The following is a 17,613-nucleotide window of genomic DNA, read 5'->3' as shown; positions in this document are numbered from 1 at the left end:
CATCAGGCCTGATTTGGTCCTGTGATACCATCGCAAGATGGTCTCTAGTTGATCTGAGATTTTTGTTTCTACGACAGCAGTATCCACAAATAAAATGTTTGTGGTGGGATGTAACAAAGTACATTTATTCACTTCAGAAGTGGAATTACGTACAAATTGGAGGTACCTTTACTTGAGTCAAGGATCTGAATAAAGGTATTTATACCCGTTAAAACTGCAGTTATGAACCTCAACTCTCAGACGTCTGTCTGCTGGTTTGTGGAGACTGAAGCGGAAACTGAGCAGGATGACTCTTGTGCGGTGGAAACAATCAGATACAGAAATAGTGATGGGAAGAGATTTAATCAGGTTGCTCAAGTCATTTTTTTAACCTGACCTGTGTAGAGCTGGAAGTTTAACTTTCAGTTGCATGACTCAAATATACTTAAAGTATCAAAAGTAAAAAGTATGCAGAATGGTTATAACTACTGGGTAACGTGTGACTTTACCCCCAGGGATCAACAAAGTATATCTTTATCTACAATAATACATCATTAATTTGTTGGTTATATTTTTTGTATTCAACCCAATTCACAAAGTAACTAGTAACTAACGCAGAATATTTGCCTCTGAAATATAGATGGGAATACATCTAGTGGTTGTTGAGACATTTCAAAACCAAAAATGTAAATTTAATGATGGCACAAGAGGAAAATTCTGGGAATCTTCAACACCACTGGGGTTCATTGTATGGGAACCATACATGTCTGCACCACATTACATGGAAATCCATCCGGCAGCTGTTTAGATATTTCAGTCTGGACCAAAGTGGTGGAAGACATCACAATCCATAAAGTTAACATGTTTTTTCTTCTTAAGTGTGAAATATGAGTGTAAACATTAAACCATTAAAAATAATAAAAATCCATATTTGGCCAAAGGTGGAGTGGAAAGGGGATTTACCATGATAAGTAAAGATGAACAAAACATTTGGTCTAACATCTTTAACTTTAAGTATTACTTAGCTAAAGAGAGTGAAGATGAAGCTGCCTAATTAAACCTGTGTTTGCTGACAGAGAAACATCACAAAATTTGATAGTAGATTAATCACATTCAATAATGGGGTAATTCCAGTATCTATATAAGGAGTGAATCTTTCTGTTTACCGGGGCCAGGTTTACACTCTTTTTCCTCTGTTGCCAAGTTACAACGCCCACGGGAGTCCCCACACCAGTAAAGATTCCCCATCTTACCATAATAGCACTTTGCAACCGCTAAACCACACAACACCAATACAACTGTCAGACCAGAGGGTTGAAAACGAAACCAGGCGTGAAACAACTGTTTTTATGTTTAATATACCTCTGTGTCTGTCACCATATAAGGACCTGAGCTTACTGGGTCTTCATGGGCAGATGCATTTAACTGCAGTTTTATTTGCCTGTTTTTGTTCTGTAGTTCTTAAATTAAGACTCGATTTTAATAAAACAAATAACTGATCATAATTTAAACAGGCTATAATCTCACTCTATTAAATGGAGATTTGACTCAAAGCACTTTGGCTCCATCTACTGGATAAACATAAACATAACATGTCCTGACTACATACTTAAAAGGTAGTGAAATACACATTTAACGTGTACTTTAGAAACCTAAATAAACACGCTTATTTGTAGAGTTTACAAAGTACAAATACCACAATGTAAAAGTCCTGCATTAAAAATATTATTTAAAAGTACAGATATATTGTTGGTATTCGTAATTCATCGTATAGTACAATGATTCCATTCTGTTATTTACCACATATATTAGGCGATTACAATTGCTTGCTAAACAGCATTGTAGTGTTAATGTCTGGCCATTATAAACATTTTATACACATGAGGGTTTTAAGTCATGTGTGTATTTTTTCATTTGATCCATAAAGAACTATATATAAAACACCATCAATTGGAAATATTCAAGCACCTCTAAACTTTTACTTAAGCGTAGTATTTGAGGAAACGCGCTTAGTTATTTTCCACCATGATTAGGAAGATTGATATCGCTCTCATATTTACGCTCCCTACGAAATGAAACAAGAAACTTTATCACTTAGTTATTTTGCCAACTTGTCCAGGCTTGAATATGTATGGCCGTATTTAGTATTTTATCATCAATGTGGTATTAATACTTTTACAATTGCGTTTAATAACTTTGAGCTGCATGGATTACATTTATCAAGCAAGCAAAATAAACACATCGCTCAAACCGTTGAACCTTACAAGACCGAAGTCATCTCACCTAAATTCATGCAGTGATAAAATAATAAATGACCTGATTTAATAATTATTTGAGATAACAGATCAGCAGAAACAGGGTTTTAGAAAAAAAGGGTATCTTTTATTATTTGAATATCACAACTAACTGGTCAGGTAGTATTTACACTAACGGAGGCTTTTCTCTTAATTCCTAAAATGTCTTATGTATGGATCTTTAATGTATGGGTAAATAAATAAGCATTTGTGTCGCTCTCAGATGAAAATACAAGCTGAAACTGCAGGATGTTCTACGGGGTGAAACCACCATCTGAAGAAGCTTGCAATTCAAGCTACTTCCTTTTTCAGCCTGAAAAGAATGCCTCTGTCCCGCTCAGGCGGTTTGCGCCGTCACTTATTCTCTATGTGTGGCTCTGAAAGTTTTTGGACGTGCAGATCCTCCACCAGCTCCTCCACACAGGCCTTAAACAGAGGCTCCGGCTCCTGAGAGACAAGAGAGTGAACAAAACGGAGTTAGGACCGAATACTCATGGACTGTGCACAGCTTCATCAGAACAAATCAACATTATTTTCACGTCTTTTAGGGGTCTGTGACTTTGTTAAGGTGGGATATAGATGTGAACTCAATTTCTATTATTTGTAATGTCTTTCTCACAAAAAATAGAACATATTTAGGAACATTTCACATGTATTGTTGTTGAGGTAAAACGGCTGAAACAAGTGCTGAATGAGGTAAGCTTCGGGCAGTGGTGTGTGAGGACTTTGTTACCTTGTGCTCCAGCTGCCTCTGTTTTTCCACGGCCTCCTCCAGGCTCAGACCCAACCACTCGGCCTCCTCCTCCGGGATCTCAAACTGCTGCTCAGACCGAAGGAACCAGAAAAAGAAAGACATCATTTGTTTCTTAATCACAACTCCTTCTCTTGTACAGCAGCTGGTAAACATCAATGTGGTTTGAATCACTCCATTTCCACACATGTAGGATCAGTCAGCGGACTTGAACAAACCCCACCCACCTTGTATTTTTTGTAGACCTTCTCTCCCTTGACGGGCTCGGAGGGGTAAAGCTCTGTGTTCCTGCGTGCCAGGCGAAGCAACATGGCCCTCTTCAGGTCCATCCCCAACTTGGAGTTCAGGTCTTCCTTTGATGTCTGACAGGAGTTGGATAATTATAAGTCACATAAAAAGACAGTTGGAAAATGAAATTTTGTTCCACAATGGTCGCGCTTTCTTACGTTGAGAATATAGAAGTCGAATCCGAAGGCAGCGTCGATGAGGTTCAGAGTGCGGACTGTGACTGTGATGGTGAACGTGTGGTCCAGGATCTCGCTGTACAACTCTCTCTTGAACAGCTGTGGTTTCCAGGTCTTCTTCAGACGAGTGGACATCTGCAGAGAGACACAATTCAGAGGGACATGTGTCAACACAAATATAATCTAAATGTCCTCTGGGTTTTAGTGCCACATATTTATATATTTCAATACATATTTTAAACATGCAATGATAACATATGTATATTCACTGAAGCTGGATTGTGTAAACATACAATTTATAATGCTGTACTATCCTGGATAGTGATATCTATGATAGTGCTGTTAAGTCTGTGTTTGTTGTTAACGTAATTCTTAATAGAGTTCACTTACAAATATTTGATTTGAATTCCCACAAAAACAAAATGATATTTTTGGTTTATTGAAAAGTTAAAAGAAGGAGGTTGACAACGAGTGGTCAGATGTTAACGTACAGCAGCTGGATGTTTATACTGGAGCATTACGGTATAACTATGTCATGTCAACACACTAGTACTCACTTTGTCATTATTGGCGTATCTGAAGCCTGATATCAAGCCCTCTCCTCCCCACAGGCCGTCTTGGGAGGGTGGAGGGTAGAAGATCGGTATCGGGACATCCTGTACCCGTTCCTTGTGGCCCGTTGTTGGGTTGGCTTGGTACTGTACTCCCAAAGGCTTCCAGTGGACAGGGGTCGGATCTTTCAGTTCCAGGGACTTGAGGTAGTGTTTGGGGAGACGAGCGTAGATGCCCTGCTTCAGTTTCAGGACCTCCCAGATTTTGGGGGAGTATTTATGAAAAGGCATAACGGACTGTCTCTTCTAGTCAAATCTGAAAGACAGATTAAGGGTGAAACATTTGAAAGTAGTTCACAACACAGCATTATAACTCAGAGTCAGAGTGGAAACGGGAATCCCTTTCCGTACTTAGTTTTGCAAGTTGCACTGCCGTTTATTAAGTGATACAGATTATTTCATACAATAGATATTTCGGATTTAGTTAAAGAAAATAGGCCATTTCAATTCAACCAAGTAACAATGACATTTATTATAGATAAACTGTATTTCTAATTTGATTGACGGGTTCATTCTACCAAGTCGAAATTTCGAATTGCTTGCAATTGGTAGCAGTGATTGTTTGGCATGCAAGTTAATAAATTAAAAATGTTGTTCAAGCTCCCAGTAACCAACCAGTGTGTCTACTTCAGTTTGAGGATGATATTTTGATTAGACACAAATGTTGAAGACACCAGCGACATATATTCCAATACTTTTCATATACTGTTTTAAGACTAGACTGAGACCTAATTGCAGCCATACATATCACATTTAGGACAAAAAACCCTCCTAAATAACGATCCGACATGAAAAGTGACAGTAAAGTTAAGTTTAAACTAAACCAATTAGACTATCTCTTTATTAATAAATATACATTGACCGAAACACAAGTGAACAACTTCCATAACGTTACTGACGTTAGTTAGCAGGACACTAACTGGGACAGGGCAACCACACATCTATACATCGATCTCTAATGCAACGGTGAGCGCACGTGCATCAGTCTGCCTTACCAGGTTATGATAAAACTGTGAAAACCGAGAACAAAGTGAGTTGTTCAACCCAGGTTAGCCCAAAATCCAGAGGGCAAGGACGCACACCACCCACAGCCTCCGCTGCACAGACACGTTTCCGCGTTGATCGGCCAGCCTCCACCGGGGAGGAACTTGATTGGATGGTGGACAGGAAATACTCGAAGATGATTGGTTTTCACACACTGTCAATCAACGTGGGTTTCTTGGCAAAGCGGATGTAGATTCTGCTTCCACAGATATCACCCTTCATTTATTTACAACATATACTGTATACACTTTTTACAATACCAAACCATTTTACAAAATCATTGATCTTGTGTTTTCAATTTATGTGAATGCTCAGTTTCCGATGAACAAAACTGCAGAATTAAATTATCTTAAAATACATATTGCGCACATTGGGCATGAGTATAAAATATAAATAACGTTAGCTGTAAATCATGTAGTAAAAGCTAAACGTGCAATAATTATTACGAATTACTCACGCAAAAATATTTTCGAGAGTGCATTACTTTTAAATACTAATAATAAATGTTCCCTTTAAAACAAGCATGAAACACAACTCATGTATGATGTGACTATAATACGCCCGAAAGGTGGAATTGAACCACTCTGCCGCTAAGCAGCTACAGGTTTGAAGCCTGCACCCCGGACCACCGAGGCTCATCCGGGCACTTTAGACTTGGCTGCTGGATCGTATTTATACGATCTACCACCGACACTACTTTGAGTTAGGGTGCGTCGTCAATGAATGTTAGTTTGCTCTCATGACAGAGCGCTGAGATATAAAGGACCAACACATGCTACACGTACTGGATGTCCTGAAGCATATTCCTGTCAAATAAACCCCAAAACGGTAAAACATAGTCTGGTCTGTGTTGTGTTATTCAAAGTAGGCGTGTTGTGATTGGCTGTCTGAAAATAAAAAGGTGGCGCCACATGGCGTCATCATAGAGTAATAAATACAGAGGGTTACAATTAAACACAGATATAAATCTAATCTGGAAAGGCCGGCACAGGTGCAACTGATGACAGGAATAATGGCTGACCAGGTGTGCAGCTAGTGTGCTACTGTGTCTTTCCTGCAGCGTTTTCCATGAAAACGTCTTCTGTGTAAACCGATTAATTCTCTCAGCTTCACATTTTTGCCGCAGCAGCTGTATTTGTTGCTTACATTGCTACAAAAAATAAATATATACATTACCACCCAGATCCAATCCTTCTCATTTTATTCATGGTCTATGGAAGTAGGAAGTAGTTTTAGAAAATCATTTATTTAAAGTATTAAGAGTACCTATTATGCAGAGTGGCTCCCATGTGCATGGGTCATTATCAGTGATGTATTAATATGTAAGTGATACATCAATATTGTAGTTAGTTGAGGTGCAGCTAATCTATACGTTATACTATATCTACACTGTTATGTAACAGTATAATATTTTATAAACTTTTTGTTTGACATGTTCAATCTTAATTTGTAAGATAGCTAGTAGTTATAGTTGTACAATAAGTGTACTGGCTTAAAAAAAGGTACAATAGAGCGTTTGAAATTTTATGGAGTAGAAAAAGAGGCATACAATGAAGTAAAGTTCAAGTTCATAAAGTACAGTACTTGAGTAAATGTACTTTGTTACTTTCAACCACCGGGTGTAATGTGTTAAGTTTTAAGTATTAAAGTGGATACTCATAATACAATAGCCTATTAAATCACACATCTTTATTAGTTCTTCTACTTTCTTTGGTTGCTGTGACACTGGTATACATTTAGTATTATGTTAAAATAAAAAAGACACACTTTAGTATTATTTGTTTAAACATACATGGCAGAGAATACAGAGGTTTGCAGCATCAAAAGAAGAAGGACCTCACTTTATGGCAGCACCATGTTAATGTCATCAAACTAACATAACATTTACATAAAATGTACAAGCACTATTTTAAGAGAGATTACACTCTGTTCATTTCCCGCATCATCTATTACTTTTACCGCTACATTCATTCATTTATTTTCCTCCATTCAGAGGAAGGTGTTCTCGATGACCAGTGTCTGAGGCTCTTCCTTTGTTTCTCCAGCTGGTGGTGCCAGCAGGCTGGTCTCCTCTCGGGTGGAGCAACACATATGACCAGCGCAGGCCTTTCCACAGGCGAGGCTGCAGGTCAGAAGAGGTGGCAGGGAGGGGTCCTCTCTGTGGATGACAGGTAAGGCGTCCCCCTCACTGCCTGCAGAGGACACAGAGCATGTGGCAAACTCTGGTTGGACGGTGCAGCAGCTCACGCCAACACTCTGCAGCACCTTAGTGACCCCCGACATCAGATCAGCACACCTGCATGTGTGAAAGGATTCTGCATTAACGAAATATAGAGTTTTTAAATCCGGACAAAAACATTTCTATGGTAACCAACCAGTTACAGCCCCTAGAATCTAAAATAAATTAATGACTGTCTACAACCCCATGTGATGATGCACAGACACACAGGATAAGAGGTAATGGATTCAGTAACGGATGGATTTGGTCTGTCTCATCCCAAACAGTTGAACATTTAATCAAACTATACCAGTCATTGTCATAACCCTAGCTACAAATAAACTGTTGTTAAAACCCCCTAGACACAGAAGCCAAATTGCTTTCCCACTTCACCTGTGCATTGGAAACCCAGCATGGCAATGTACATGGACAGAGGCCACCATGAATGAGTCAGTTAACTGCCAGATGTGAAGGTTGTGCACAGCCTGCACCCCAGGGACACTCGTAATCCTTTGTCCAAGATCAGATGCGAAAATGTGTGGAGGCGTGGCCTGTAGCAGCAGAAGTCCATACCTGTGCACCTGGAGAGGTTTACCGGTGACAAAACGACAGTCAGTGCAGGTTTGGATACAGCTGCAGCACAAATGTATTATTCTTATCAGTGGGTTTGATTCCCAATTCGGTCTTCATAAGAACTTCAGCTAAATGCTTAAAAGCAACATTTAAACTAAAAGGCATGCCATAAACACACAGACCTGTGGTGCAGCTGTGGCAATCAGCATAATCACAGCCAGTAGGGAGAGAACAGGATCCATGTAGATCAGCAGGCCACAGGTTCCCGAGCTGTGGAGGAACTGTGGGCCGACCAGCAGCATCACCAGGCTGTTGAACAGAGCCAGCAGAGAGGTGCAGAGGCCCTGCACGACGAGGACGAAGGACAGGAGACCGACTGGCCTCTGGATGCTTGGTACAGTCATGTGATGTGATGACTTGTACACTTTGGTATTAGATGCATTTTTACTGTCTGAATACAGAGAAAACAGTAAAAGATGATCTTCAGATATGTACAACAAAACTTTCAACTGAAAAAACCCACCTCACCCGTAACAAATAGGTAATCTCATTTGGTCACATATGAAAACCAGATATTTAAATATGTACATTTGATTCTCGTGTGGCTCCTTTTCAGGACACTAAAGTGAGAAAGGTGACAGGTGACAAGCTCTCTTACCAAGATGTCCCATGCAGGCGTCGTCTTTGGAAGCCTCTGTGGTGTCAACTGAACGACTCTCACACTGGCAAACCTTCAACTCTGCAACCCGACCGCCTGCCTCACTGTCCCTGCTGTCCCGTTGAGCTGCTGCACGGAGGAGGAATGGCTGTTGTCGGGCAGTTTGAGAGTCGGTGTCAGGGACGCTCGAGGTTCCCGGGTTGCAGAGGACAAGCGCCCCATTGTGGAGCGAGTGGTCCACGACAGATTGGACATGGCGAACATCATCCAGGACTCGCCACGGCTCAGGCCGGCCTTTGGTTTCCTCTGCAGCCAAGACTGTGGGAGTCGAACAGAGGAATGAAAAACAAACATGGGCACTGTTTGATGCTCCTTACACCTGAGTATACACTTGGCAAATACTTCAAAGCGAAATATGTCTGTACACTAGCATCACCTGGACAGGCACACTAATTATTCTTTAATAAAATATTTGTACATAATGCCATTACAAATATGCTTTCACATCGCCGCGCCGCAGCGATATTTTTAATAAGCCTCATGCATCATTGTGATCTGTCACACATTCCACATTCTCCAAAATTAATTAATTTCACCCACCAGAATTGCAGTAATTTGTTTTACATGTCATTGGACTTTAAAATCCTTATAACAGTTAAGGGTGTGGTCATCATTGAACAACTAACTATTGTATCTCAGATTAGATTGATCAGATTTACATTTGTAGGAACTGGCTGTCCCATGAGGATCAATACCGTTCTCATGTCTGCATGGTAGAAGCTTCAGCTAGCATTACGGTAACTTAGCATCCAAACTGAAAACTGGGAGGAGGGCAACACCGACCAGAACCTAGCAAACCAAAATGTCTCATTAATGGCGTATAACTAATATTTAGGCATTTTAAATTTAACTGACTGTTACTCTTAATTACAGCCTAAATAATTATGCCATATTACACATTTAAAACAAATCTTCATGTATATTTGTGCTTCATGCTGTCAAAGTGACAATGTAACCTGTAGCTGATGTTACCTTTGTGGTTCTCTTCAAGGTGAGACTCGGTCTTCAGCTGCTTGCTTGCTTTGGCCCTTTCCTTCTGCAGCTGATCCCAGTTCAGCCGGACCACCAGCAACTTATGAAGCAGACTGACAGCTCCGACCACCACCAGCAGCAGGGGGCGCTGCACTGTGTGTGGCTCCAGGGAAAAGCTGATGATTTCCATGAAGTAGGAGAGACACAGAAAGGTCAGGAGGAGAGCAGAAATGAACGCTCCCACAGGCTGAATCCTGCTGCTGGTGAAGGACACGCCACAGTCCGGAGGCCCCTCAGCCCGGGTCCCAGGTGGAGATTTAATGGAGGACTGTACAGGCAGGATGGAGGGCAGCACTGCTGAAGAAGAGGAGGACGCATGTGGAGGAGATGTGGAGGAATCCAAAGAGGGGAGCGTTGACTTTTTAATGCTTGTCGTTTGAGGAGGAGGAAGAGCCATGCGCAAGAGGACGAAGAGCGTGTGGAAACCATCTACTAAGGTGATGAGGGACTTGCACAGCTGGCTGATGGTGACCTCGCAGACCAGCAGCAGGATGGTCACTCCCAGCATGCACCAGTGTAGCACCCTCATACCTGCAACTGAGAGGATAAAGCCACACTAGAATACTTTGTATACTCTCACACGCACACACGCCCGCCCGCACGCCCGCCCGCCCAATACCAATCCAGCCAGCCAGCAGCGCACGCACGCGCGCACACACACACACACACACACACACACACACGCACACGCACATACACACACGCACACACATACACACACCTGTTCTCAACCTCCACCTTGCAAATTCTATATAATGGTCATTCTAAAAAAAAAAAAATGTATGTAAATGCGCTAAAATAAAAAAAACATTTATTTAATTATAGAAACATTGGTACTTTCCATCACTGCTTTTAATATTAATTCAAAATTAATTACGCCAGCGTGCTTCAGTTATTCACTCCTGTACAATTTAAGGCACTTTACTTTAATTTTCTGAAACTTTATACAAATAGTCCATCATTTCAGATGCAACTTTTTACTCAACGACAGTGATTTGATTACTTGAGATAAAAGTTAGTTTTCAGATTGAGATTAATAATGCAAAATATAACTAACAAATACATGTATTTATAGGTGAAGATAAAACGATATTGATCCACCCCACCGTTACCATATGAAACATTAAAGTATCGATAATGCATCAGTAATTATCCAGAAATATAATATATTGTTCTGAAATTGACATATGCATAATAATTACTTTTGGTAATTGGATTTAAGTAGTTTTACTAATATCTGAACATTTCTTCCGCCACTGCTCAGTCGTGTACATTTAACACACAGCAAACTATTTGCTCAAGCATAACTGGGGAATCCAAATTTAAGACAAATGCAATAAATGTAAATGTTTTTCTGTTTAGTATAAAGTTGAATTACCCCAGAAAAGCGGAGGACCCTCAGCCGGCAATAAAAAAGTGGAGTTCTTGGATGTGATGTGTGCGCCTAAATCCGACAAATGTAATTCATCTTGCTCACCATCTCTGTCCCACCACACTGCGCTGCGCTAATCACAGTCATGTGAGCCGTGTGTGTGTGTGTGTGTGTGTGTGTACCGTCCTCTCCTCAGTCATCCCTGTTTGCGTTCCCTCCTCAGCTCTTCGCTGGACGATCACAGAGCCCACCCAGCCTTCACCCACGGAGCAAATCCACTGAAGCTAATTTGCACGAATTAAATCCCCATTGTATTTTAGGATTACATAACCGGATTATAAGGTTAGGTCTGAAAAAAAGAGCCCCGACCAGAGCCAGAGTTAGGGCTCGGTACCGACGAACTTTAAGGTACCGACGAAAAATAATTCAAGTAGTCTCGACCTTCCTAAACCTTTTTGTAGTCTTATACTCTGTATGGCTCACAGCCAATCAACGTGTTCCCCACTAGCAGCTCCTCATACCGGGGAGCGGTGAAGTCCAGTCGTGGCAGGTCCATAACGTTGGACAATATGGCTTTAATAGACTGTATACACCTATGGCGCCCGACCAATGATGTATGGTGACATTTTAAGGACGGAATGAAGGAGATCAACATGGCTTCAAATGAAGTACTCTATTGTTATCAGTATCACTTCAAGACTAGATATAATCATTGTGTAAAGGACACCCATCTCTAGTCTGGGTACCAAGTTTAAAAAAAGGGGTGTGTATCGTCCATGGCAATGAATATGCAGATATACGAACAATTACAGCTTGGCTGGGTAATGTATTTTAGAAACATTTTGTTGTACAGCAATACAAATACAATTAAAAAAAGACAGAAAAGTGTTTTTGTAATCTTGTTTTGCACATATTGTTCAATAGGAGTACAACATGACTTTAAAGGAGCTACATATGAGATTTTGAACATTGATATAGCCGTAAACAACTATTTTCTATGTAAAGATACAGATGAATGGCGTGCTGAGCAGAGAATGAAGCACCTGATGGTTCAGGTGGCGAGCACCAACAGAACCTGTCCAGTGGGACATATATATATACACACACATATACATATACACACATACATATATATATATATATATATATATATATATATATATATATATATATATATATATATATATATATACACTTTAGTCATCCCCTGGGGGGAATTTGTTTGTAGCAACAGCAAGCAAAGTTACAGAGTAAACATACAAATATTAATATTAAGTATGAAAAAATGCACAATATATACAAAACAATAAAATAGCAGAGCAGGACATATTACATTTAAGAAAATGAAATGCAAAGTGTATAGACTGTATCTGTGTATGTAAAGTATATAAAGTGAAAGCGGTGCTATTGATGTTGATTTATTATAAAGTCTAATTGGGCAGGAATGTTCTTCTGTTTCTGTCCTGGTGACAGCGTCTGTTGGAGAACGTGCTCCGCTGTCCCTGCAGTAGTGGTCCTCGTGGTCCTGAATGTCGTAGAACCTTTAACATGTATATAACATTAGCCACGTAAGCTAATGGTCATACCAGACTATAAGCAAAACCCCCAAGTACAGGCTACAGAGTGAAACAGCACATTTTATTGCTCATATCAACTGTTTGTAGGAGGAAGAACAACTCCTCGTTTGATAATTATATTCTCACTTGAAAGCTGCTTAAAGTGGAAATGTATGGAATAGCTGGTATAGATTTGTGGAAAAACATGTATTCACACCCGCAAGAAATGGGACGATTCAGACTGCTATCCCTCTCATGCATCTCAGCACTGGTAAACCCACAGATGATGCATCAGTCCCGTCAGCCTGCTCTGTTGCAGTCCACTGGACTGCGAATCAACAGGCCAGATACGGGTTGACACCACGGATAAATCCTACTGTTCCACCAGCATGCCAGCACATTCCTGAGAGAGAGAGACCCGGCAGCTTGGCTCAACCTGTTGCACCCAAAGCTGGCTTTTACTTACTGCCTGCTCCTTTATCTTTGGAGGATTTCTTTAAAGCTGCTATAATTGAATTATTTGTCCACTTGGAGGCAACGGAACAATATAAAAACACAACATTGACGATTGTTGTGGTCCATTTGACTCCCTGCAGAAAAACATGCACACCTCAGTATATCAAATCAGGCTCAGCTTCTTGTTGCCCAGACTGAGGGAATGAATCTGTCCGTGGATCTAACGAAACGTTTTCACAGGACGACTTCACATCGACTCTTCAACTGTTCACCCCGCGGTGCTCAATCCCTGTTTCATATCGACCTGGACAGAGACAGTGAGGAGGTTCTCTGAACACATGATTAGTCGTGAACAGGAACAAGAGGCACACAGAACATCAGGAAATGTTTTATTTTCACCAGAATGTTACAGGTACCCCAAAGATGCAATGAAACCGAACCCCTGCGGTGCTCATGTGGAGGTTGGAGAAGCCAGACCTTTATCCCCGCGTGTCACAATGTTTCTCGGCACCGACTCAACTCACTGGGATATGAAACGGACACTTTTGGTTGGATGATTTGCGAGAGCTTAAAAATGACTGTAGGATTGCACAACATTCTTGTAAATGCCTACAATAACCATTGCTCTATACACACACTTCCAATATTCACACTATAGAGAGAGACCTTTATTTTCTGGGTGTAAAATAAAGTCTCACAGCTCTGTATTATTAAAGCATTATTGGGGGAGTGGATTAGTGCAGTGTGGAATTCCTCACACAGAGCAGAGCTCCCACCCCGCTCGACCCCCACCATCATACACCTCACTCCATGAGACAGAAGGGCGTGAAAGACATACACATTATTCAAAATGCATTGCAAGACACACAATATTAGAGGAGCTTCTGAAAAAAAGAGAAGATTTTAGGGTTGCTGAAGCATATTTTTTCTTTCCATGTGTAATCCTGTAAATCTTCCTTTTGGAAATAGATGTTGATTTTGAATATTTATCATGTATTTCTCTTCAGTCATGCTAATAGCGTGAGCCAATGTTGAAGGGAATGCCACGACGGGTGAATTTGGGTCCGACCGTGTCATGAGGGGAAAGACCCGCTTAGAAAGGCACAACGCAAAGCTCTTTTTTTAATGTGAACATGAGCAAATCAATTTGCAAGGCATTGTGGGATCCCCAGAAATGTAGGACTGACCAGCAAAAAAAAAAGAAAGAAAAAAAAGGGAGGTTTCAAAATGTTTTAAATTAAAAACAATTCTGTAAATTAGGGTGGAATTTGCCTGCTGGCTGCCAAACAAACAAACTACAACTGACAACAAGGCAATGCAGTAGTCTTTATGGGGGAGAAGTGTGTAAGTGTCCCTCTGTGATCCTTCTTGTTTAGGTCCCTGGCCTCCAAGACAAACGGTCACATTCTCTGGAACAAAGGTTTCGCCATCCTAAATGCTAACGGTTTGTTTTATTTACGCCATATTTGATGGCCGGGTTTGTCCGATCACCCCAACTTACAATTGATTGGATACAATAATGTATCCACCAAGGGTTCAAGATGAGTCATCAAAAATATTTGTTTGTACTTTACAGGAATGATTTTTCAACAGATATAGCATGCGACAGATACATGAACAATTAAATAATGGACAGGATAGGAAACTTAGAAAATATATTCAACATCAAAGTTGCAATTTTGACCGAGAAACTTGATTTTCCTAAAATTCTGGAATACAACCAACGTGACACTAATGATAACAATATACTAAAACTACACTACAGACTGAAACGTTTCATACGTCCAGACGGAACACAGCAGATTGTTGCTAATTTTGGTATCAACAGAAAGTGAAAATAAAAACCCACCTTTTAATAGACTGTACTTTTTAACTAGTACTGTTTTTAGAGAAGTGATATATTGACTACTGCAAAACATTTAGCAGAGGTTTCAAAGATCACATAAGTCACCAGCTGTATCCAACAATCCCAACCAAACTTGATCTGCTCACATGTTCTCAGTTCAGACATTAACATTCAGTCATATCATTTAGTCATTACATGCATTTATTTGAGAGGAACACATTTCATACATATCTTTGTGATTACCAGCACTTTTCAATTAAGTTAACAAATTATTATTACAAATTTCTAAAAATGAAAGCATAACAAACAGTGGGGGCAAACTATCCGTTGGGTGAAGAGGAGCAGGAAGGTTGAATGCTGCTCCTTTTAATTAAGAAAAGAAACAAACACACCTGCCTCGACTAATACAAAGCAACTCTTTTCACGAACATGCATGAAGTTCATGTAAAGTTTCTTGCTCAAGTTCTTGATCTGGAAAATTCAAGACCGGAGTTGGATTTGAGCGCGGACATCAGCTCCTGCAGTGTGCTCCTTTATGGCTGTAAACTCTGTGGGAAACAACACGGCCCACAGCGCCCCCTTGTGGCCACAGCGTCACCCAGCAGACTAGAGTTAAAAACAACAAGGACTTTGATGAGAACTAATATCTTTGCTGCTCCCTTGTGTTTGCTTTTATTACTGCACCCGACTGCTACCAGTCAACCATCCAATCATATTCACCTTTCCTTCCAACATAGATTACACTGCCCCCCTCCCCCACCCCCACAAAAACAAAACAAAATATTTGCTCTAGTTTTAATCTGAAATATACATCACAATGGGGTTAATCTTTAAAAGCAACCCCCAAAATGGAAAAGAAAAGATAAAATGATGATGGGGTGAAGAAGAAAATGGGAAAATGGATCAGAAAAGTCTCATAAAGCTATAAAATAAATAGAAAATAACGAATTTCTCAAAGCAGCCCAAACAAAAAAAGGACCAAATCTGAAGTGGTAAGTTTTGAAGGCAACATGAATGATGAGCTGGAGCGGTAATGGCATAAAGTACCAGTGGAAGAGATGACGACAGACACCGAGCTGCTTATCTTGAAAGAGTTTAACACAACAATGACTGGTCGAACTAAGCAATAATAGTGTCTGAAAGTTGCAGAGAATCAAGGAAAAAAAGATGTAAATAACCCAAATGCAGACATCTTGCTTTCCAACAATCGCAAGTTCTGTCTTTTTCAGCTGAAAGCAAAATTAACGACTGTCACTTTCAAAAAGTGTTTGAAAGGCAAGTGGAGACAGTTACAGCTCCTCCACATCAGATCTGAGGAGACCGATCGGAGGGGGACGCTGATTCCTGAGGGGCCAAAGTGAGCGGAGGAAGAGAAAACAGACAAAGAGGGAGGTCACTTTGGAAGAGGTCCCTTAAGAGCTTGGCCCCTCGAAGGTAAAAAATGGTCGGGAGTGGGTACACAGACATAAAACATTGACATTTAAACAGACACGTTAACATCTTCAGCTTCCTCAGATATAAAAGCATTTGACAGTGACCTACTTCCACCTCCAGAACTAGTGTTTGAAGCCAGCATGCGCTTAGCAGGGTCCGTCACCATTATTTTGTGAACCACGCTATTCTTATTATCACCGTTATGTCTTTTGTGTATGTATTTTCTGAAAAAAACAAGAAACAAAATTAAATTGATATTTCCCCAACTACAGTGGAAATCTACACAAGAGCGCAACAAGAGGGAAAGGTCTGTGTTCTGTCTTTGGTTAGTGTTTCATCCCCCAGCGCTCTTCTTTCTCACTTGCAGGCGGCTGCTTGTGTGGAAAGATTGCAGATTTAACAAAATGTAGTGATAACATGGTGATTTTCTTTCTCTTCCTCATAATGTGCATATGTATGTGTGTCTCAGTGGTTAATGGGATGTGGATGTCGAGGGTTCCTTATTTGTCACAGCAACGCTCCAGGAGTTAATTTAGTCCTATTATCTTTCCATAATTTGCTTATATTTTCAGAGAGCTTCAACTGTCACACCAGCTCCTTTAAGGAAAGGTTGTGTCGGTGGTAAAGTCAAAGAAACAACAAAAACATTGTAGGGCAACCAGTCACGTAGTAGAGCCAGACAAACGGAGTCCTCATGGTCCCTGTTGAAGTAAGAGAGGTGATACATCATTACTGAATGTAGGACAGAACATTTGTAAAAGCAACCTAATTATCAATCAAGTCTTCTGATAAAACCACGTAGCTCACCGTGTGCACACGGCGTAGTCTGAAGCCATTACAGCACTTTTTGTGCCACTAAAATGCTACTTTGGCTGCACAAATACATGCAAACCTAAACTGCCGGCCTTGAACCTCGTCTACGCCGGCTGCAGCAGCATCGCTTCCTTCAGTGTGTGTTTATTGCATTTAGACAACGTTCAAAAGGGCAACAGAGAATCACTGTAGTTGTGCATTGTCAGCAGAAAACTGACTAATTGTAGAAAAAAACCCAATGCTGCTCAGACAGGTTGTAACAAAAGACAACCGTTTTCTCTCCCTGTTGGACCCATATTTAGTATTTCTGGTAAGGGTGTCATGACCAAACTACATTGTGAACTACCAACTAATGAGGTATTATTGAGGTATTATTAAAATAAAGAATAAGGGTTCAATTATAGGAAGGAAGAGATTACTTTTATTGTTTAAATTAGGTTTTATTTGATGAC

General features: G+C 40.4%; 3 protein-coding genes across 6 annotated transcripts in view; all 3 read right to left on the bottom strand.

The window, feature by feature from the left end:
* Positions 1-2,346: 2,346 nt before the first annotated feature.
* mrpl28 (mitochondrial ribosomal protein L28) lies at positions 2,347-5,221 on the bottom strand. Its single transcript, XM_034548445.1, has 6 exons — positions 5,095-5,221; positions 4,046-4,355; positions 3,471-3,623; positions 3,252-3,386; positions 3,007-3,093; positions 2,347-2,720 (listed from the first exon to the last, which is right to left on the bottom strand). The coding sequence occupies exons 2-6, from the start codon at positions 4,328-4,330 to the stop codon at positions 2,628-2,630; spliced, it is 753 nt and encodes a 250-aa protein (XP_034404336.1). The 5' UTR covers positions 4,331-4,355; positions 5,095-5,221; the 3' UTR covers positions 2,347-2,627.
* A 1,909-nt stretch (positions 5,222-7,130) lies between these two features.
* Positions 7,131-10,213, bottom strand: LOC117741915 (zinc transporter 1). Its single transcript, XM_034549179.1, has 5 exons — positions 9,625-10,213; positions 8,581-8,910; positions 8,117-8,358; positions 7,755-7,942; positions 7,131-7,439 (listed from the first exon to the last, which is right to left on the bottom strand). The coding sequence occupies exons 1-5, from the start codon at positions 10,211-10,213 to the stop codon at positions 7,133-7,135; spliced, it is 1,656 nt and encodes a 551-aa protein (XP_034405070.1). The 3' UTR covers positions 7,131-7,132.
* Positions 10,214-15,094: 4,881 nt separating this feature from the next.
* Positions 15,095-17,613, bottom strand: part of ppp1r37 (protein phosphatase 1, regulatory subunit 37) — a 37,170-nt gene continuing 34,651 nt past the window's right edge. For 2 of the 4 annotated variants that reach the window (XM_034547921.1, XM_034547922.1), the window contains exon 13: positions 15,095-17,049. The gene's annotated coding sequence lies outside the window, so the exon portion shown is untranslated. The remainder of the gene's footprint in view (positions 17,050-17,613) is intronic. The other 2 variants (XR_004610685.1, XM_034547923.1) reach the window with 2 other exon arrangements.

The sequence above is a fragment of the Cyclopterus lumpus genome, chromosome 13 (assembly GCF_009769545.1).
Source record: "Cyclopterus lumpus isolate fCycLum1 chromosome 13, fCycLum1.pri, whole genome shotgun sequence".
Classification (NCBI taxonomy): domain Eukaryota; kingdom Metazoa; phylum Chordata; class Actinopteri; order Perciformes; family Cyclopteridae; genus Cyclopterus; species Cyclopterus lumpus.
This window is presented reverse-complemented; position numbering and strand designations above follow the sequence as displayed.

Coding starts and splice junctions, on each gene's coding strand:
- LOC117741915 (XM_034549179.1), bottom strand. CDS start 10,213: ATGAGGGTGCTACACTGGTGCATGCTGGGAGTGACCATCCTGCTGCTG. Junction 7,943..8,116: donor TTGCCACAGCTGCACCACAG/GTCTGTGTGTTT, acceptor AAACCTCTCCAG/GTGCACAGGTATGGACTTCT. Junction 7,440..7,754: donor GCTGGGTTTCCAATGCACAG/GTGAAGTGGGAA, acceptor TCACACATGCAG/GTGTGCTGATCTGATGTCGG.
- mrpl28 (XM_034548445.1), bottom strand. CDS start 4,330: ATGCCTTTTCATAAATACTCCCCCAAAATCTGGGAGGTCCTGAAACTG. Junction 3,094..3,251: donor AGGTCTACAAAAAATACAAG/GTGGGTGGGGTT, acceptor CGGTCTGAGCAG/CAGTTTGAGATCCCGGAGGA. Junction 2,721..3,006: donor AGAGGCAGCTGGAGCACAAG/GTAACAAAGTCC, acceptor CTTGTCTCTCAG/GAGCCGGAGCCTCTGTTTAA.